Genomic DNA, 22458 nt, shown 5'->3' with positions numbered 1-22458 from the left:
GATTTTTACGTTTGGAATTATGGTTCTAATCCACCTTGAACAAGAAGCGTCCTCGTAGACAATAAATGCCAAATTAAAATCCAGCCCCCTTCCCCAAAGCAGTGTAGACACGGGTGTCCAAAACACTTCAGTCTGTGAAACTGTAGTCTTTCAGAGTTTTGCACAAAATGTCAGAAGTGATTAAGTCTTAACTGGACTTAGGGTTCTTATCTGAGCATGCCTGTTCTGCTCTGCTCCGTATGCCGTATCTCTGTGTATGGAAAGTCCTCTTTGTGATTGGCAATTGTGCTGTTATGTGCATTTTTTTTCAGAAACAATTATATTGCTTTTTCTCTCTCTCTCTCTCTCTCTCTCTCCCTCTTTCTGTTCTTGGTTTTTTTTTTTTTTTTCCTTTGTATTGCTACGGTCTCCCAAAAGCATGTTGGCTACTAAATCACCATTATGGCATCATGTTGTGAATCGTTAGTTTAAAGTCTTATGTAACGAGAAAAAAAAATTGACATAATAATGCATGGAATTTGTCACTCTTTGACTGTTGTCCAATTTCTGTAAGTAAAATGTGTATCTGAGGCTTTTATTTTCCAACCCTTTTCCTCAACACCCTACCAAACAGTTGAAATTCCTCTCCCCCTTTTCTTTCCAAAGCAAGGCACATTTTTATAGCCTTAAAACAGTGCTAGACTAACAAGAGGACCAAATGTTTTTGATGTAGTGGGGAATAATTTATATCTTTGTTTTGGTGATCGTGCCGAGTTAATTTTGTTTGCTGGTAAAATGTATTTCTTTTGGGGAAAGGGGGGGGGGGGTTGGGCAAAAACAGGTACACTAAAAAGGTACGAATCTGCAAAGGAGATAAGATAAAACAAGATAGACCAATGCTGTCCAACCTCATCCCTCACCCAGTCGGGTTTTCAGGATTTCCACAATGAATATGCATGAGATTTCTTCTTATATAATGGATGCAGTGTATGCAGATAGATCTCATACATATTGATTGGGGGGAAATTCTGAAATCTGACTGGATTTCAGCCTTCAAGGACCAAGGTTAGACATTCCTAAGATAGAACAACCAAAAAAAGTTATATACTTCATTAGAAGGTCCAAACTAAATCATAAAAGACCTAACATGGCCATGTTTCACCAATCAAGCTGCATCCAGGTGAGTACACACAAGTGGATATATAAACAAGCCAGCTTGTCACACCCAGTTTTCAGTCATCAAAATTACAACCAACCTGTTAAGTGTCATTCCATTAACACACCCACAAATCACCCTGATGCAACCTGATGGGTGAAGCATAGACTTGTTGGGTCTTTGATTTGGAACTCTAAAGTATTTAAGTATATAACTTTTTTTAGTGTCGTCTGTCTTGTTTTATCTTTTTTTTTTGGAGGGGGGGGGGCATTTTTCTCTTAATACGGGTTGTATCAGTTTTGCAATGTAATGCTTTCAGGCTTACCAATGTTTGTTTATATATTATTTATTGGGATTTATTAACCGCCATTATAAAGAGATTAATATTGCAGTCCTCATGTGTAAATTCTCCCAATGTTTTTTAATGTGTTGTGGATTTAATAATTCCCTGACTTAAAACTGTGTGTCTGAGTTACTAATCTTTTTCCCTGACAGAGACTTCACAGCTGGGGGTTGGTGCAACATCAAACCCTGTAGTGTGAATAGATGTCCATGTGATCAGTGGGGGGGGGGCATTTATATCCTATCATATAATTGTTTTTAAATACTAATCTGAGTGTAGGGGGTGGGTGTGAGTCAAGGTCCTGTTCCTTGGACTGGAAAGCAAAACTGAGGATCCCAGAATGCCTTTGGATGACCATTTTAATATCAAAATCCAAACTGACCAAAAATGTCACCACCTGCACTCATGCTCATATTGTCACCCTGTATAGTGCCGGCACAAGGGGTTGTGGTACGCTGAGCCTTCCTGCCCCCTCAGCATCTGCTCTACCTTTTACAGTGGTGAGAGCATGTCCCCATGCTATCACCGTTTTTGCTCTCCACGCTCCAGTCACCAGCACTGCCCCAGGTTTTAAATGCAAGAGCAAGGAAGTACCTGTTCTCAGGTTTATAACGGCAGCGACGACAGTGGCCGTGTAGAGAAGAGAGCACAGTGTTGAAAGAAACGTGCTCTTGGCGCTGTGAAGGCAGGCTTCTGGCACGCTTGGCCACTGTCTTGCCTGTTTTGAAATGCTAGCTATCAAAAGTGTGTGGAGATTTTGGTTAACCTACTTATACAAGTTCAGTTTATTCACACTAAGCAAGATTGAAATATTTATATGATTTTAGTTTTGGAACGTCACTGTTTTATGTGGTTATAAGGAAGGTTTTATAGTCCACGATTGAAAGATATTAAGTAATATTATTTAGGTGCTTTGATTATTTTGGGGGTATTTTTCCTTCTTTTTCATTTGAGAATCTTGGAACAAATAGCATCACTTTATTTTAAAAAAAATGTTAATTCTTGCAATTGCGTTTTTGAGTAGGTAATCATTTTTTTTAAATTTTTTTTAGTAAGTCTTACTTACGTCTGCTTATTGGTTTATTTTCACAAATTGTCACCACCACCTTTCCCTCTTCTGTTCTTGCTGCTTCCTTCAGCAGAGTCCAGCCACCATCCCTGCCTGGTACCTGCTTTCCTGCTTGGCTCTGCTGTGCAGCTGAAAAGAGTTAGGGAGGGATTATGCTTGAAGTATGGAGGATAGCTGTGGTTCAAACTGTATGCAGTGTAGGGTTTGTGTTAGTATGCACTGTACCATGGCCAGATCAGGGGCGTAGCCAGACCTCATGGTGGGAGGGGGCCGCCCCCCCCCCCCCCCACCTCCTCACCTCCTTGCTGCTCCCCCCCCCCCCCCACCGCAAAAACAAATACCTTTGCTGACAACCCCCACCAGTCGAAGCCTTCTTCAGCGCCAGTCTCTGGCACAGCCACGTTCGCTGCCCTGCTCTTCTTTCTTCTTGCTTCTCCTGTGCTGTGTACGCTGACGCTCCTTCTCAGTTTCACGTAAAGGAGCGTCAGCGTGCACAGGAAGAGCAAGAAGAAAGAAGAGCAGGGCAGCGAATGTGGCTGCACCGGAGACCAGCGCTGAAGAAGGCTTTAGCTGGCAGGGGTTGGGGACCCCCACCAGCCAAACCAGGGTCCCGTACAAAGTTTGCGGGGGCCCAGGCCCCCATGGCCCCCCCATAGCTACGTCCCTGGGCCAGATGTCTTGAACGGTGGGATCAGAAACAAAGACTTCAAAACATTTTGGGTCCTTTTACTAAGGTGTGCTGAAAAATGGTTTGTGGTAGTGTAGGTGTGGGTTTTGGGCGAGCGCAGAATCATTTTTCAGCGTACCTGTAAAAAAAATGCCTTTTTAAAAACTTTTTTTTCCAAAAATGGACATACGGCAAAATCAAAATTGCCACGCATCCGTTTGGCCCTGCGATCTTACTGCCAGCCATTGACCTAGCGGTAAAAGTCTCGCGCGGTAACTGGGTGGTAATGACCTACATGTGCCACATGCCACTCGGCGCATGTCCGTTACGCGCGGCCAAAAATAAAAATTATTTTTCAGACGTGCGCCAAAAGTGAAATTACCGCAAGAGCCATGCGGTAGTCGGGCGGTAACTCCATTTTGGCGCGCATAGAGCTGTACGTGGCTTAGCGAAAGGAATCCCTAAGGGTGGTCATTTCAAAGAATCATTCATTCAGCAGTGTAAAAGGTGGACCAAAGCTGAACACATGTGAAACACTATTTTGCATACAGCATCTGGGTCAGAAAAAGGATGCAAAGTTGAAACTGCTTTTGGAGATTCGGTGAGACCCGACTCTTTTCCAAGTGCCTGTTGAAGCGTCATTTGTTTAGCAGACAAACTGCCCTGACTGGTGTGACAGCAGCTGTTTTTTGTTCTGATGTATTTTTGCAGCTCTGCAGTTTATTTTTATGTGGTAATGGTTTGTTGTGGTGTTTATACTGATGGTTATGTATGTTTTTTGCTTGTTCTCCGTTCTGGATAAGAACGGATTATAAATAATCTGACATGTTCAAAGTTTCATGGGTAGTTTACACCAGGATCACTGATCGGGAGGGAGCCTTTTGTGAAATACACATAAGGGTGTGTGAGGGACTACTTGTGTATTTCCCAGCACATACAGAGAGAAAAGCTATCTCTCTATATAAAAGGCAACACCAATGTTCTATGAAGCCTCCAGCCGGAAGTGTGAAGGGGGCGAGATATCCGGTTTCCCTATGAGTGTCTGCCCCGCCCTCTATGTAACACAGTCAGTGAAGGAAAACAGCAGAGCACGAAATCAAATCGCTGGCTCTGTAACAGTGAAAGACTCAGAGGGCAGGGACACACACACTCCCACATGCACACAGAAGAAAACATTGCTAGCCCCCGTTTCATTTGCATCAGAAACGGGGCTTTTTTACTAGTCTCTCTCTATAAAAAGCAACACCAACGTTCTATGAAGCCTCCAGCCGGAAGTGTGAAGGGGGCGAGATATCCGGTTTCCCTATGAGTGTCTGCCCCGCCCTCTCTGTAACACAGTCAGTGAAGGAAAACAGCAGAGCACGAAATCAAATCGCTGGCTCTGTAACAGTGAAGGACTCAGAGGGGGGAGGGGAGAGAGGCCAGATGGCAGGGACACACACACTCCCACATGCACACAGAAGAAAACATTGCTAGCCCCCGTTTCATTTGCATCAGAAACGGGGCTTTTTTACTAGTCTCTCTATATAAAAAGCAACACCAACGTTCTATGAAGCCTCCAGCTGGAAGTGTGAAGGGGGCGAGATATCCGGTTTCCCTCTGAGTGTCTGCCCCGCCCTCTCTGTAACACAGTCAGTGAAGGAAAACAGCAGAGCACGAAATCAAATCGCTGGCTCTGTAACAGTGAAGGACTCAGAGGGGGGAGGGGAGAGAGGCCAGAGGGCAGGGACACACACACTCCCACATGCACACAGAAGAAAACATTGCTAGCCCCCGTTTCATTTGCATCAGAAACGGGGCTTTTTAGAGCACGAAATCAAATCGCTGGCTCTGTAACAGTGAAGGACTCAGAGGGGGGAGGGGAGAGAGGCCAGAGGGCAGGGACACACACACTCCCACATGCACACAGAAGAAAACATTGCTAGCCCCCATTTCATTTGCATCAGAAACGGGGCTTTTTTACTAGTCTCTCTCTATAAAAAGCAACACCAACGTTCTATGAAGCCTCCAGCTGGAAGTGTGAAGGGGGCGAGATATCCGGTTTCCCTCTGAGTGTCTGCCCCGCCCTCTCTGTAACACAGTCAGTGAAGGAAAACAGCAGAGCACGAAATCAAATCGCTGGCTCTGTAACAGTGAAGGACTCAGAGGGGGGAGGGGAGAGAGGCCAGATGGCAGGGACACACACACTCCCACATGCACACAGAAGAAAACATTGCTAGCCCCCGTTTCATTTGCATCAGAAACGGGGCTTTTTTACTAGTCTCTCTATATAAAAAGCAACACCAACGTTCTATGAAGCCTCCAGCCGGAAGTGTGAAGGGGGCGAGATATCCGGTTTCCCTATGAGTGTCTGCCCCGCCCTCTCTGTAACACAGTCAGTGAAGGAAAACAGCAGAGCACGAAATCAAATCGCTGGCTCTGTAACAGTGAAGGACTCAGAGGGGGGAGGGGAGAGAGGCCAGAGGGCAGGGACACACACAGTCCCACATGCACACAGAAGAAAACATTGCTAGCCCCCGTTTCATTTGCATCAGAAACGGGGCTTTTTTACTAGTCTCTCTATATAAAAAGCAACACCAACGTTCTATGAAGCCTCCAGCCGGAAGTGTGAAGGGGGCGAGATATCCGGTTTCCCTATGAGTGTCTGCCCCGCCCTCTCTGTAACACAGTCAGTGAAGGAAACAGCAGAGCACGAAATCAAATCGCTGGCTCTGTAACAGTGAAGGACTCAGAGGGGGGAGGGGAGAGAGGCCAGAGGGCAGGGACACACACAGTCCCACATGCACACAGAAGAAAACATTGCTAGCCCCCGTTTCATTTGCATCAGAAACGGGGCTTTTTACTAGTCTCTCTATATAAAAAGCAACACCAACGTTCTATGAAGCCTCCAGCCGGAAGTGTGAAGGGGGCGAGATATCCGGTTTCCCTATGAGTGTCTGCCCCGCCCTCTCTGTAACACAGTCAGTGAAGGAAAACAGCAGAGCACGAAATCAAATCGCTGGCTCTGTAACAGTGGACTCAGAGGGGGGAGGGGAGAGAGGCCAGAGGGCAGGGACACACACACTCCCACATGCACACAGAAGAAAACATTGCTAGCCCCCGTTTCATTTGCATCAGAAACGGGGCTTTTTTTTACTAGTTTTACAATAAAACACTTGCAGAAAAGAGTGGCTTCGCTCAGGGTTTTTATTTATTTATTTATTTATTTATTTATTTATTTATTACATTTGTACCCCGCTCTTTCCCACATACAGCAGGTCCAGTGCGGCTTACATAGTAAAAGAAATCATCTTACTTGGTAAAGAATACAGTAAAAACAAGGAAATGTAGGAAGAGTATTATAAATTGTGATGATCATAACTACTTACGTTATGAAAGGCATTACGAAGGACAAGTGAAAAGGACGTAATGAACTAGAATAGGGAAGGTAGACAAGGATATGACAGGTGAAAGGGAAGGAGAATGGGAGGGAAATGGTAAAGGATGGAGGGAAGAAGATGAGGGATTGAGTATAATATTGGGGTCAGAGTAAGCGTCGACGTCTTAGCAGGAGTATCGTAGGTGATCTGGTGGAATTAAGCTGGTCCATTAGGGTAAACTTGCTTGAAAAAATGGGACAGAGGTTCTCGGGAGGTCATAAGGTTCAGGACCTCTAGGAAGCTTTACCGTATCAAGTAATGAACATACTGGGAAGTGAGGATAATGAGCTGAGGGAAAAAATTTTGAGAATTGGGGTATTTCCTCCATTTCTAGATGGAGATTTTATTTTGAAGTGAAGTCACTCTGTTAATTGAATTTGAGAGGGGTTGGGATAATAGTGAAAATGTTTGGACTGATAGTTACATAGAAGTTGGACACTTCATATTCCGGAAGGGAGAGCTAAGCTGGTGGATGAGGGATGGTGATTGTAAAGAATTTTGATAGATGTCTGATCAAAATTCTGTTTCCCCTTATTCACACGCATTCTGGATTATTGGGATGCTGATAGGTATATAAAAACTGTGATTACTGTTTTAGTTCGGTTGTTAAATGATGTTTGCTGTTTATGAAGGTTAGAAATGATATTTTGTACATTTTGGGGTTCTTCCAATAGCTACATTAGGAAAGTTCTTGTGGAAGATCCTGAGTTAAATGTGAAGGGATGGGTTGTGGGATGACATGTGATTTAGTAAGCTACATGCTTAAATGTGTGTCCAAAGTTGGAGTAGAGGGCGGAGTATTCCACATTATTGGTTTTAGGTGGGATTGCTGAACCGGGGGTTGGAATGCCCTCCCACGGGAGGTGGTGGAAATGAAAACGGTAACGGAATTCAAACATGCGTGGGATAAACATAAAGGAATCCTGTTCAGAAGGAATGGATCCCCAGAAGCTTAGCCGAGATTGGCTGGCAGAGCCGGTGGTGGGAGGGGGGCTGGTGGTGGGGAGGCGGGGATTGTGCTGGGCAGACTTATACGGTCTGTGCCAGAGCCGGTGGTGGGAGGCGGGGATAGTGCTGGGTAGACTTATATGGTCTGTGCCAGAGCTGGTGGTTGGGAGGCGGAGCTGGTGGTTGGGAGGCAGGGATAGTGCTGGGCAGACTTGTATGGTCTGTGCCCTGAAGAGGACAGGTACAAATCAAGGTAGGGTATACACAAAAAGTAGCACATATGAGTTTATCTTGTTGGGCAGACTGGATGGACCGTGCAGGTCTTTTTCTGCCGTCATCTACTATGTTACTATGTTTTGAGGATTGTATTGAGGGAATGCTGGAATTGTGGAGTGTGAAGGTTGGAAGCGGTGTTGGGTGTGTATGTGATGAGACAAGTGTCAGTGATGTGGTGCAAATTAGATACTGGTGTGAGCTAGGGGGTGGAAAGGTATTAAGCTTAATGATTAAGCTAGTGGAGGTTTTGACTGATGAGGAACCTGTATCATGGTCTCTAATGCCAAATATCCTTGAGATTTATGACAGTCTGTAATTCACGTTTGCTTATAGTGGATACAGAGTTTCTGAAGTCTTTCCTCCTTAAATAATAGCCCTCAGCATACTCTTTCTTGCCTACATTGATATAGTAGTGTACCTCAGGGGCAAGTATCAGCAATTGGGTTAAATTTATTCTATACTAGTAAAAAAAAGGCCCGTTTCGTAAACAAATAAAACGGGCGCTAGCAAGGTTTTTTTTGTGTGTGTGTTTTGTGTTTGTCATTAATTGATTATAAAGCATTTAAAAAAGAAAAAAGACCATGTGGTCCATCCCCTCCGTGTCCCATGTGAGAGAGAGAGAGGTGCTAGGAGTGCCTGTGACAGTGGAGGGTCAGTTGGTCGTTATAGCTAGTTAACATAGTAAGAGAGTGTGTATGTTTTGGGTTTTTTTCCTCCCCTCTCGTTCCCTCTGTTTTTTTTGTGTGTGTGTGTGTCTGAATAGAGTGTATTGATAGTGTATATATGTGTGTGAGAGAGAGTCAGAGAAAGTGTATGTGTGTGAGAGTGAATGTGTGGAAGAGAGAGACAGTGAAAGTGTGTGTTTGTGTGATTCTTTCCTTGTCTTCCATCCCCTCCGTGTCCCGTGTGAGAGAGAGAGGTGCTAGGAGTGCCTGTGACAGTGGAGGGTCAGTTGGTCGTTATAGCTAGTTAACATAGTAAGAGAGTGTGTATGTGTTGTTTTTTTTCCTCCCCTCTCGTCCCCTCTGTGTGTTTTTTTGTGTGTGTGTGTGTCTGAATAGAGTGTATTGATAGTGTATATGTGTGTGTGAGAGAGAGTCAGAGAAAGTGTATGTGTGTGAGAGTGTGTGTGTGGAAGAGAGAGACAGTGAAAGTGTGTGTGTGTGTGTGATTCTTTCCTTGTCTTCCATCCCCTCCGTGTCCCGTGTGTGAGAGAGAGAGAGAGTTGCTAGTAGTCCCTGTGACAGTGGAGGGTCAGTTGCTTTTATTTTTCAATTGTAGTGTTTGTCTGTGAAAGTGTGTGTGTGAGAGTGAGTGTTGGAAGAGAGAGTCAGTGAAAGTGTGTGTTTGTGTGAAAGAGAGTCTGTGGGAGTGTGTTAAGAGATAGAGTGAGTGTGTGTATGGTTCGCCTGTATTCCATTTTGCCTGTTTTCCATCTGTAACCATACCTGCTGGCAGCAATGTTCCTCCGTTATGCTGTAGACAAATCTCACTGTTTGTGCCTCACTTCCCCCTTCTCCGTTTGGTCTGTGTACTCCGTGGCAGGAAAGTAAATCGTAACAGCACAGGTTAACCTCTAAGTAAGGTGCATTAAAGCTGGAAGAGGCAGTTGCATTTTTTTGCGATTGGTGCATTTTGCGATGCGTTTGGCAACGGTTTTTGTTCTGCTGCTTTTCATTGGTCCGCGATGTGTCTTTGGTGACGTTGTGCGTTGCGTAGCAACGGGTTTTGTCCTGCTATTTTTAATTGGTCCGCAATGCGTCTTAGGTGTGTTTGTACGTCGCGTAGCAACGGTTTGTGTTGTGCTGGTTTTCTTTCGTCCGCGATGCATCTTATGTGACGTTGTGTCGCTTAGTAACGGCTCCGCAGTCCGATTTGTTGTGTGTCATTGCTGAGCCCTCGACGTCATTACGTTTGACGCGGGGGCGGAGCAAATCGTCATGGGTGAATTTTGGGTTTCACCACCATGCATGTAGAACGTTGGGAGTTGTGGAGGCTTCATAGAACGTTGGAGGTGCATTTTATATAGAGAGATATTATGCAACTGAGTTGCAATTGAGCTAAACTGTTTCTAATGATTTCATTCTGTTACGTTTCTCTGCACATATTACCGACTGTTACCTAGTATCCTTAAGATAATGCATTTTTACATTCTTCTGGTTTAAACGCTTCTTTTTTTTTTAGGACACTGTCGGCATACTGATTTCCCCTCTTCTGACATTTGTTTAACAAACAATAAAAGATTACATTTAAACGCAGTCGCTGTGATTCCTGATTACATATCACAGACTTTATGCAATCGTAAACACTTCTTTTTTTCTTGTACGAAATCATTTTCCAGCATATGAATTTTTCTTCTTCAAAGTGATTAAGTCGTTAAATTATGGAGCAGATGGGAAGGAGGGGAACAGATGAGACCCCATGATAGGAGAGAGATTGTGTCGACATGATTTTGCTGAGACTAAGCATTTACAAATGTAATGTGGGCTTCCAAGCTGAGCATGCTGAGCCTCCGGGGGGGAGAGGTCAAAACTAAAAGGGTATTAGTGTTCTCCTCAATTTAAAGAAAACCCCAGGTTCATAAAAAAACAAACCCTCCCTTCTGGGGCTCCAGTTAAGAGCTCCCCTTAACTGCCGATGTGTGTTACCTTATGATCAAGGCATTTTTTTTGGGGGGGGGGGAGGGGTACTCGATGGTACCGCGTTCCGGCACATTTACCACTCACTGACTTGATGGTGTACAGAATCAGTGAAACAGCCCAGGCTCTGTATGCCCCAAATGCACCATAGAGATTGTCCCCACCCCTACAGGAAAAGCAGTGTCTTCAGCCTATTCTGGCCTGGTCAGAAACATGGGCGATTTGGAGGTGGGATTTTAGATTTACTTTTATATCTATCTATCTATCTATCTATCTATCTATCGATAGATAGATAGATAGATAGATAGATAGATAGATAGATAGATAGATAGATAGATAGATAGATAGATAGATAGATAGATAGATAGTAGCTGAAGGCAATTTACATTCAGGTACACTATGTATTTTCTTTCCCCAGAGGGCTCACAATTAAAGTTTGTACTCCAGGCAATGGAGGGTTAAGTGACGAGCCCAAGATCACAGGGAGCTGCAGGTGGATTATATCCCTGGCTTAAAGGTTCTCTGTTATTTTTTTTGTTGTTGTTACATTTGTACCCCCGCGCTTTCCCACTCATGGCAGACTCAATGCGGCTTACATGGGGCAATGGAGGGTTAAGTGACTTGCCCAGAGTCACAAGGAGCTGCCTGTGTTAGACTACTCCTCCAGCTGAACAGACAGTAAAGGTAGAAAGAATATTTAGTAATTTGAATATGTCAGCTTTGGGAATCAGAATGTTCAGCATCTCTGATACCTTTGTATTTTGCTTAGTACAGGAGGACATGCGTTTGTTTTCACTGTTGCACTGCAGACGGTCTCAAGGTTAGCAGCTCAGTTTTTGTCCACACGTTTCTTTTTCTAATTTGTGGTCATCTATTCTGTATTTTATAAGTCTCAACCCATGTTCTGCATATGTGGCAAAGGTGTGATGTATTTTGCAAGCATGTAATTTCTGTGTAGGAATTTGTAGCAGACCAGCTTGTTCTCTCTTCCCCATAAGAGATGTATTTCAGGAACTGGTGTAATATTTCCAGTGCTGCCTTTTGATAGACTCTGTGTGACTGGTTTCTTGGTGGTGTGGCAATGTAAGCAGCTCCCTCAGTGGTCATCCCATCCCTTAAGGATGGCCCTGCATGTGAATATTGGCACTTTTTTTTTGTTAGAAAGAAAACATATATATAATGTGAACAAATTGAACATGTAGCAGGTATGTTTAAGTGATTAGTATGTATTGGTGATTGTAGTTTTGTCTACGTGAGATTATTGTATTTTTTTTTTTTACTGATTTGCTTTTAGATTTGTATTTTAATTATGAATGTTATTTTGTACAGCACTTTGGATATAGGTGGAATATAAACCAATAGGTCTGAAACAGTAAACTATGAGACAGCTATCAAATTAACAGGAATAAGTCTGTCTGGAAGAGGAAAGCTTCAAAATGTATTTTTTTTTTATTATTACTATCAATATGGAGGAAATACTTTGTTATGCAGGGGAATCGCTTGATTAGTTGTTGTGCTGCTTTGATGGGCTCTTTCATGTGTCTGTGGCTTAAGCATTATGAAACTGGTAATTGGCCACCAAGGTTTTATCTGTGAACAGAGCAGCTTCATCAGGATCTGTTAAGGCACCAGTTGGACATACCGTTCTGAATGGAGCCTGTTGTAAGGGAGGTGTATTGTTTTAAAAAAAATGGAATTTATGGGAATTTTAAAGTACCCTTGAAAATGAGTGCTGCTTTGTGTGTGCCATGAAATATGAGGATCTTTATGGAATGTTTGTGAGGCATACAGGTCCGCCATAGTATATATAACCCACTATCACTGTACCAAGTGTAGCATCACTGCGTTCTTACATGATAGGGTTTGAAGAGCGCTAACCCCATTCCTTTGTTTTTAGTTTTGAGCAATGAATACTGCAGTCTGTGACCCTAGACTGTGATTTGGTAGTTGCCACCTGTTTCTTTTTTTTTTCCGTTCTTGACCAGGCGGCTTGCATTTGGTTTCTGCAGCGCAGCACCAGATTAAAAAGAAAAGAGGAAAATGTTTAAAATGTTTCCGAAATTGCTGCCTTCTATGAAGAAACGATTGCTGCGTTTAAAGCTTTTTAAAACACAGACACACACATGCATGTGAGATACTATACCTTTAAGGTACCTTTAAAGTGTGAAACAATTAGTCCAAGGCATTTAGGGAAATTAAATGACTTTGTCCAATACAGCACTAAGTGGCAAGGAGAGCAACATCAATACCCACCAAGCCCTCTAAAAATGCTAGTACGCCTTTGTAAAAGGACCCTATAATTCACTGGGTGGACAAAAACACTTTTTAACGATTTGTTTTCAAGTCATTAGTTGTGGAATGTCCTCTTGTTCTTATGTTATTTGAAAGATTAATCAGTTGTTCCATCTCATCATATTCTCTCCAAACTGAAGAGGCTGAACCCGTTTAGCAGGACCTGCAGCCAGTCTGGTTTTCTAGATATCCACACTGAATATGCACGAAATAAATTTACATGCCCTACCTCCATTGTGTGCAAATCTATCTTAATTGTGGACATCCTGAAAACATGACTGGCTGGATGTGTAAAATGACTGAAATAAATAACTGCTTTACTGAATGTTGGGTGCCATTATTATATTTACTCTTGAGTTAAACCCATGTAAATGTTTAGGTCTTTTTTACCACCTCTCCAAATCTTCATATATCAGTTACCCAAGATTTGTAGAGAAAAGACCAAGGCTTGTCGTCTATGAGAGAGGCAATTTTATTCACGTACCAAGTATTGATACAATTAATATTTTCTCATGGGAGGATGGAACTACTGCATAAATATGCTGGCTGTATCTATAGCCCCAACATACAGAACTGAAACAGCTATTTTTAATCCACTTTGTATTTAACAATGATTTACAACGCTTCAACAAGTTATCTTACCCAGGATCATCTAATCTTCTTTCAAAGCCATCTGGTTTCCCTCACCTGCTAAACCACATTCCCATGTTTGTTTAAGCTTCCTCCTTTCCCAGGCCTGTTTGCCCGTAAGGATATCATATCAGATCATAAGTTCCTGGGTCTCACAATTTATGGCCTTTGCCCTTTGACTCTACTCCAGGGTGCATAACTGTGTTTATTATCTACACTCTGAATCTGTTTTTATTTTTTTTTTTCTGAAATACTGCCCATGTCATTTGTTAACAGAATATTGTCAGCCAGCTAACATCTGATGACTTCTGCAATTGGCTGAGGGTAACCACAGATTTTTAGTGGCTAGGATGGTTTAGAACAGAAAGGGGTTTATCTTCAGACTTCCATCAAACTCCATGGGATTAACATGGCATCAGCAACTCATGCCATCTCTGTAACCTTTCCTGAAGCTCTTTCTTCCTTTAGCATAGTGGTTTTCAGGATATCCACAATGAATATTCATGAGAGAGATTTGAAATCTTTCTAATGAATATTCATTGTGGATATCCTGAAAACCTGATTGACTGGGGTGTCTCCAGGACCAGGTTTGGGAACCACTGTAGTAAAATATTGAGGAATACTTTCAGGAAACCAAAAATGAAGCCTAATTGTTAACTTATTTTATACAAGGGGGGGGGGGGGGGGGGAGAAAGAAACAGCAGTGGGAAAAGTTCAACTTTGATTTATTATTCCCTAAACAGTGGGAAAAGAATGGCCACCTAATGCAAAGAGGCTGATAGAACATGGATGCAGGTAAAATCAGCTTTTACCTGTCTCCTTTAACAATATTCCATTTTATTCAACTAATTTTGCGCAAAACCGCTGATGGGAAAGATTCACGTTATACCAGGGGGGGTTCTCAATTCAGTCTTTCCAGACCATCAATTTTGGGCGTGTCTGAGCCCAAAGTTGGGGGGCACAGAATTTTCTCCCAACACCTGTTCTCCGCCCTCCTCCTCCAATTCAAAATATAAATACTTAGCAGGTGAGGATCCCTGAGCCCTGCCAGCTGAAAATCACCTGGTCCAGTAGTCAGAATTCCTACCTAATTCAGCAGTCATCAGCTTGGTAGGAGTTCTGGCCACCAGAGGAGGAGGTCTTCAGCTGACAGGAACTTGGGGGAGCCCCACCAGCCATGACAAAGCTGCACCGCTGCTTAGTGGGCCTGAGTTCAGTGGGTAGGCCCCCTCCCACCCCCAGGCCACCCATGGCTATGCTACCAACACTAAAAATTAGACAAATTTATGGAAAACCCTAAAAAAAAAAACCCCAATGATTTGCCAAACTGAGTTGCAGAGCAGCCATAAAGTAAGGAGAAAAGATCTTAGATTATCTCACCTCAAGCCCTAAATTCAGTCACTAGTCATAAAAATTTCTCAGACCAGTGTAGTATACTATTAATTTCATATTCATTACTTAAGCATATTCAGAGCAGTCAATTTCAATACAAATCACCTTAGTTCATAATCTGAGTTCATAATGTATATACTTAGCTTAAGTCCATCATAATAATGCTTCACTTTAAATCAGCTACAGTACTTCTGTTTTTTTCCAAAAAGCAACATTGTAGCATCAATCCCTGATGAAGCCCCTGTTTTGCCGTGTTGTGAAACATATTCTTCCATTCTGTCTGGGCTTGAGGGGTAGTCTGAGGTCTTTTCTCATCAATTTTTGGTGTGTTGCTCTACATGTACACAAGAAAGGCTAAGACAGAGGCATGGTGAGGGGCCGGGTGTCAAATTTAACCGATAGTGCCATATTGAGTGCTATCTGGATGTTCCAAGTCGCTCAGGCTGATCTGCGCTACTTACACAGACTGAGTAAGCTTTGCGTACTCACGTTTATCCAAATTATTCATCTGCTTTTCTATCCAGACAAATGTAGCTGAATTTCTCTGTGGACAAGCGGAGGAGAAGGGTGCCATACAAATGAATAACGTCACTGCTGACCCACTGTTCCCTCTACACTGTGCTGGAGTCCTCCAACTGGGGTGGGGTGGGGGACTTCAATATTGGATTTTTAATCACTTGGGACAGGCAGGTTCCCTGGAGTCCTGCAGAGCTTGCCTGCCCCTCACTGTTGAAAATGTGATAGTGAAACAGCACCCCCTGCTGGCAGGACCGAACATGGAGGACTCTCACACAGCTTAGATGGAACAGCGCTGCCGTTTCAGTTGACGATACAGCTGTTCAGATGCTCTACTGTAAGCAGTTTCTATCCAGACAAACTGGTTAACTTTGCCCTGCAACCACTAAATAATTATAGGCTTTAGTATGTAAAACTGAAATCCAGTAACGGACAATCCATTTCCTTTGATGGGGAAGGTATGAGCAAATGAAGCAGAAAATCAGTGTTTGGGACGGAAGCCTGCATCCTTTTTCCCCGCTCAGCACTGATAAGAACATTGAAATTTGTGGAGGGCTTAAGAGGGTTTTTATGGTACAGGAGAGGGACACCCAATTCATTTGACCTGATCAGGTTGTCTTGGATGGGGAGATGTAGACTGATTTGAGTCCCAATTTGAATTAGATCGATTTTTAGCGTGTTATGACATCTACAAGAAATCCAGGATCATACCCACTTACTCTGCTCAGCAGTCCATTCTCAGCTGCATTATATGCCCCCCCCCCCTCCCTCCCTGAAAATCTATTGTTCCAAAGGGCCCCAGAGTGGTTCCATGATGGTGGGTTTCCAAGGATGGACTGATGATTTTGCTAGCAATTAGTCTTATTTATCAAAAGATAAAAATAAGTTTTGCCAATCAGACAAATCCATGGGGTTTTATATGAATTTGTCATGCTGGATTACAAGCTGCTGCCTCTAGTGTCAGTTTGCAGATATGCATGATGGTGGCAGGGAATACGATGTTAAAATAGGCATGTTATTTCTAAATAGTGTTGCCTCACCTATTTTGAATTGATGCTGTTCTAGAAATACCTTGGTCAAAGTAAGACTACCTCAGGAGGATGGAATTTCAGCAGATTTTGCACGCTTCTGAACATGGGTAAGACCCAGATGATGTAGAAGGATGATTGTGGTTCAGTATTTGGCTTCATGTCCCCCTTTTCCCAATGTGTCCATTTTATAGGGCTGCGCTTCGCCTATAGTGGTGAAGTTTGCCGACACCCAGAAGGACAAGGAGCAGAGGCGGCTACAGCAGCAGCTTGCCCAGCAAATGCAGCAGCTGAATAACGCCACCTGGGGCAACCTGACAGGGCTTGGAGGGCTTACGCCGCAGTATTTAGCTGTAAGTACCAACAGAATGTACTAAAGAGCCAAACATTGTACAGCAAATTCACCAGTAATTTTACCCACAGGAAGACGCTCCTAAGGCCACAAGCCTCGTCCTGCTCTCATCCTGCTCCCTGTGCTTTGAAATGTACTAAAGAGCCAAACATTGTACAGCAAATTCACCAACAATTTTACCCACAGGTGGAATCTCCTAAGGCCACAAGCCTTGTCCTGCTCTCATCCTGCTCCCTGTGCTTTGAAATGTACTAAAGAGCCAAACATTGTACAGCAAATTCACCAACAATTTTACCCACAGGTGGAATCTCCTAAGGCCACAAGCCTCGTCCTGCTCCCTGTGCTTTGAAATGTACTAAAGAGCCAAACATTGTACAGCAAATTCACCAACAATTTTACCCACAGGAGGAAGCTCCTAAGGCCACAAGCCTCGTCCTGCTCTCATCCTGCTCCCTGTGCTTTGAAATATACTAAAGAGCCAAACATTGTACAGCAAATTCACCAACAATTTTACCCACAGGTGGAATCTCCTAAGGCCACAAGCCTCGTCCTGCTCCCTGTGCTTTGAAATGTACTAAAGAGCCAAACATTGTACAGCAAATTCACCAACAATTTTACCCACAGGAGGAAGCTCCTAAGGCCACAAGCCTCGTCCTGCTCTCATCCTGCTCCCTATGCTTTGAAATGTACTAAAGAGCCAAACATTGTACAGCAAATTCACCAACAATTTTACCCACAGGTGGAATCTCCTAAGGCCACAAGCCTCGTCCTGCTCCCTGTGCTTTGAAATGTACTAAAGAGCCAAACATTGTACAGCAAATTCACCAACAATTTTACCCACAGGTGGAATCTCCTAAGGCCACAAGCCTCATCCTGCTCCCTGTGCTTTGAAGTGAAGAAAATGTTCTACACTCCCATTAAGACAAGGAGAATTTTAGATATTTATCATGATGCTGTTGTTTGGAGGATTTTGTTTCTTTTTTGTTGTTGTTTCTTTTGAATTGGGCCAGCCTGCTTATATCTCTTCAGCCTGCTTACCAATATCTCTTGTTTTTGACATCCTTTTACTAAACTGCATTACGTTTTGGACTTAATGCACCATAAAGCACGATTTTAATGCATAGCAAACCCAAAACTAGGGGGTGTTCTCACTACTTTTTATTGAAGGTCATAGTAGATGACGGCAGAAAAAGACCTGCATGGTCCGGTCCATCCAGTCTGCCCAAGAAATGTGCCACTTTTTTGTGTACACCTTACCCTGATTTGTACCTGTCTTTTTCAGGGCACAGACCGTACAGGTCTGCCCAGCACTATCCCCGCCTCCCACCATCGGCTCTGGCACAGACTGTATAAGTCTGCCCCGCACTATCCCCGCCTCCCAACCTCCAGCCCCGCCTCCCACTACCGGCTCTGTTATCCAATCTCGGCTAAGCTCCTGAGGATCCTTTCCTTCTGAACAGGATTCCTTTATGTTTATCCCACGCATGTTTGAATTCCGTTACCGTTTTCATCTCCACCACCTCCCGCGGGAGGGCATTCCAAGCATCCACCACTCTCTCCGTGAAAAAATATTTCCTGACATTTTTCATGCATTAACATTTGGATTAGCACACAGTACCTGCTACCAGTTAACGCAGAAGCGCGTACCACCTCATATTCAGGAGGGACTAGGTGCTGCAGTGTTAATTGTGTGTTAGCCAGTTAGAGCGTGGTAAGTATAATGTGTTAGCTGGCTAATGATTCCACGCCCCCTGACAGAAAATACAATAATGCGCAGTTTAACGCGTGAAAACAGGCAAACGACTGTAAAACCCCCTTAATCCAGTCACTCAGTATCTGGTTTCTGATGTGTAAAGTGTTAGTAAAAGGGGCCCTTAATTTTTACGCGTGTTTATTTTTACAACCCAAGGTCATTGTTGAGCCATGCGAAGAGCGTTTAAGAAATGTCTAATCTAGACATTTTCAAATCATACCTGTATTCAGTGATGCCAATCGTTTAAGCTGCACCACAGAATAACCACATAGAGATTGACCTGTCCAAATTAGATATTTCAAGTTATACATTCTATTGAAATGGTTCACTCGGCCGTCCAATTTTATGTGTTTTGGGGAATTATGCTGCCAGCCCTGTTGCCGACCACATACATACTTTTGAATGTCGACCTGAGCTCTGATAAGGTGAGGAGAAGACAAAGCTCAGGTTATTCCAGTTGGTCCAGTGTGGGTTGCCATGCTTTGGTTTGTGAGGCTTGAGTTTGAGTTTCTTATCTAATGAGGCAAGCAGACTTGAGATGCCTGATGAAAGTGATTCATGCTGCTGTAAACTGTAGGGTAGCAATGAGGGTCGTTCAAGGAGAAGGCTAGAAAGGGCATGTGCATTTTAATTCCATTTGGTTATCACTACTTTCACTGATTAGATTCTTCCAAGCATCTGTCGTTCCTTGTCATCTATACCGGACCAGTCCAGACCAATGGGTTATGTCCATCCACCAGCGGAAGGTGACAGAGAAAATAGTCCCAAGTACATAAGTAATGCCACACTGGGAAAAGACCAAGGGTCCATCGAGCCCAGCATCCTGTCCACGACAGCGGCCAATCCAGGCCAAGGGCACCTGGCGAGCTTCCCAAACGTACAAACATTCTATACAATCAAGCCATTGTGACATCACTAATGAGGTTGGCTCTTATTGGTGGAATGAGCCACTATGACATCACAATAGGTTAAATCACTGCTCTATGTAATAAAAGTGAGCCAAGTAGAGGACATAAGTACATAAGTAATGCCACACTGGGAAAAGACCAAGGGTCCATCGAGCCCAGCATCCTGTCCACGACAGCGGCCAATCCAGGCCAAGGGCACCTGGCGAGCTTCCCAAACGTACAAACATTCTATACATCTTATTCCTGGAATTGTGGATTTTTCCCAAGTCCATTTAGTAGTGGTTTATGGACTTGTTCTTTAGGAAACCGTCTAACCCCTTTTAAAACTCTGCTAAGCTAACCGCCTTCACCACGTTCTCCGGCAACGAATTCCAGAGTTTAATTACGCGTTGGGTGAAGAAAGATTTTCTCCGATTTGTTTTAAATTTACTACACTGTAGTTTCATCGCATGCCCCCTAGTGCTAGTATTTTTGGAAAGCGTGAACAGACGCTTCACATCCACCTGTTCCACTCCACTCATTATTTTATATACCTCTATCATGTCTCCCCTCAGCCGTCTCTTCTCCAAGCTGAAAATTCGCCCCCTTAAGGGTATCGTGCAGCCTGGAATGTTCAGTATTTTCTCTCTCCCTTAGCGGATGGTGGACAAATCATGCAGCTCCTCTTAGTGACTGGCTATTAGCTCTTCTCCCAGCTTGTTCTGGAGAACAGTGGAGCCAGGGGTGTGTGCTGGTAGCCTGGATTTGGGTATTTTGTGATGATACTCAGTGACCCTGGGTCCCTCATCTGCCAGCTAGGGGGATATCCAGTACTCCTGGATCCCTCCCCTCCCCTACCTCGCCTGTTGACCTTGTGGCACAGAGATGTTGCTGGTGGCATGGAACAATTTAACTGCCTGTGGGGCTCTTATCCTGCAATTTCCATAAGTTTGGCTTGGTGTCTTCGGACTGTAAGGTAAGTTTTCCTTCTGGATTTATCTTCCTCAGAGGATGTGTGTTTGTTTTGTTTTCTTGAGGGCACAGGCTTATGGTTTCTGGTTAAAAAAAAAACTCTCCTGGTTTCCTCTGCTTTATTTCCTTTCGCTTCCTGACCTCTATGATTTTCTGCACAAATTCTTCATGGCGGTGGTTTCTCCTCCTGTAGTTATTTTTTGGTGGGCTTTTTGAGTAAGACATTCTGACTGCCGGTTTCCGGCCAGAGCTTTGTGGGGGTTTTTTTTTTCTTTTCACAGCATGGAGTGCTTCCTTTTTTTTTTTTTTTTTTTTCTTCGGTCAGTATTTTTCACCGTCTGACCTGGTGGACCTCGTTCCTTCCTTCCCGCCGGAGTTTCCCTGGGCCGCTGGTCTTGGCGATGTAGCTGGAGCAATTTGCAGTGAGTGTTTGTCAGGCATGGAAGTGAGCGCCGGGACTGGAGTTTGTGCTGCAGCGATGCGTCTCTCTGCTTCAGCTCTGTTTTTCCTTGCTCCTGTTTATTTTTGTTGCGCAGACGGTGATCTTTCTGCACAGTCGCCGGTCTTCTGCTGCCTTCTTCCATGCTTCCGCTGGTGGATGGACATAACCCATTGGTCTGGACTGGTCTGGTATGATTAAAGGAAAGAAAATTATCAGGTAAGAACATAATTTTTCCCTCTTTTATCTGGGGGCGGGGGGGGGGGTTCTCTTCATGTACCAACTGAGCATCCCTCCTGCAAAAGTCATATTGTGGTGCTTTGTCCTGGAGTTTTTTTCTGTGGTAGAACCAGTAGGAAGAGCTGGCCCCCAGAACTGAGGGGGGTCAATTCAAACTGCAGGAGAAGTAGGGCTAGAACAACAATGACCAGAGGGAGACACCACCAGGGAAGATGTTGGGATGTGGAATTCTGAGAGACGATTACACAGGGAGGGAAGGCTACAGATCTCATAGGCAGAGGGGAGAAAAGTTTGGTATGGGAGGGGAAGAGACTTTTCAAAGGTATTGAGCAGTGGAGAGAAGGGTGTGAGGTAGTGGGAGGAGGGCTAGTGAGTGGGAGAGACGAAAGGGTGAAATGGGAGAGGAAAGATGGATGCATAAGTTGTGAGATAGGTGTGGAAAGAGAAGCATATGGTGATGGGAAGAACAGGGGTTGGGGAAAGAAGGGTGCAGAGAGAGAGTGGAAATGGATAAGACTGAGGAAGAGAGGAATCGAAGGAAGAGGTTCAGGAAAAAGGTGAGAGATGATACAAAATAGCAAAAAGATAAGGACAAATGTAAGTATTTGACATGAAAAGATACAATGAAGGAATAGGGGTGAAAAAAAAAAACATGACACAGAAAAGTTAGAAAAACAAAACATTTTTGGTTTGTTTTATCCATCTGATTCTTGGCTTCCCTCATGATACCACCATTTCCCTGTCTTTTTCTGCCGACCTATCTCAGAGCGTAATACTAGCGCTAGAGCCGATCAGTGCTGGAGTAGTGCCAGCGTTAATCTGTGCAGAATGTTCAGAGGGCTCTAGAATGGGGGGCATGCTCTCCAAAGATTAGCGCAAATCGCATTTAAATGTAGTCAGACGGATGTTAATGAGGTCATTTCCTATCCCCTCCCAATGCTCAGAGAAAACCACACAAAACAAAGCTGCCCTTACTGCTGAAAACCTAACATCAGCTCAGAGCTGGCATTGAGGTGTTTAAAGAGAGGATTTCCCTGTGATTTTATTTTTTCAAAATCTTCTGGTTTTTATTTAATTTGGAAGCAGAAGGAAGCCCATGCAAGCCCCCTAAGGTGTGCTGGTAGTGAAAGATGAATGTATGGGAGTCTGAGCAAACCCGAAAGTGAAAGCACACATTTTGAAAAGCTTATATTTTAAAGGCTCAGAATGGCGCAGATGGGTACTTTGCTTCTGGGTTTGCCTGGAGCTTGCGTAAAAGAACGCTGCTTACCATGAAACTGTTGTGTTTATGCGCCACCTCTTCCTTTCGGTCAAACAGCGCCCATATCATTTGCATCATTTTACGGTTGAGCATTGAAGAGCTATTTTTCCATGGTGTCCCACAGATCAGTCCAGAGACTTGTGGGTTGTGTCCCTCTACCAGCAGGTGGAGATAGAGAGAACCTCCGAGGTTTGCAATGT

The 22458-nt window shown here is 43.8% G+C and overlaps 1 protein-coding gene across 7 annotated transcripts in view; it reads left to right on the top strand.

Annotated features, from left to right (window-relative positions):
- CELF2 (CUGBP Elav-like family member 2) overlaps positions 1-22458 on the top strand; it is a 485873-nt gene that overhangs the window by 383532 nt on the left and 79883 nt on the right. For all 7 annotated transcript variants that reach the window (XM_030217226.1, XM_030217224.1, XM_030217223.1 and 4 more), the window contains exon 7: positions 16549-16707. In XM_030217226.1, the coding sequence (XP_030073086.1) occupies positions 16549-16707 (159 nt within the window). The remainder of the gene's footprint in view (positions 1-16548; positions 16708-22458) is intronic.

The sequence above is a fragment of the Microcaecilia unicolor genome, chromosome 10 (assembly GCF_901765095.1).
Source record: "Microcaecilia unicolor chromosome 10, aMicUni1.1, whole genome shotgun sequence".
In the NCBI taxonomy this organism is placed as follows: domain Eukaryota; kingdom Metazoa; phylum Chordata; class Amphibia; order Gymnophiona; family Siphonopidae; genus Microcaecilia; species Microcaecilia unicolor.
Note: the sequence above shows the minus strand (reverse complement) of the source record. Positions and strands in the feature narration are given on the sequence as shown.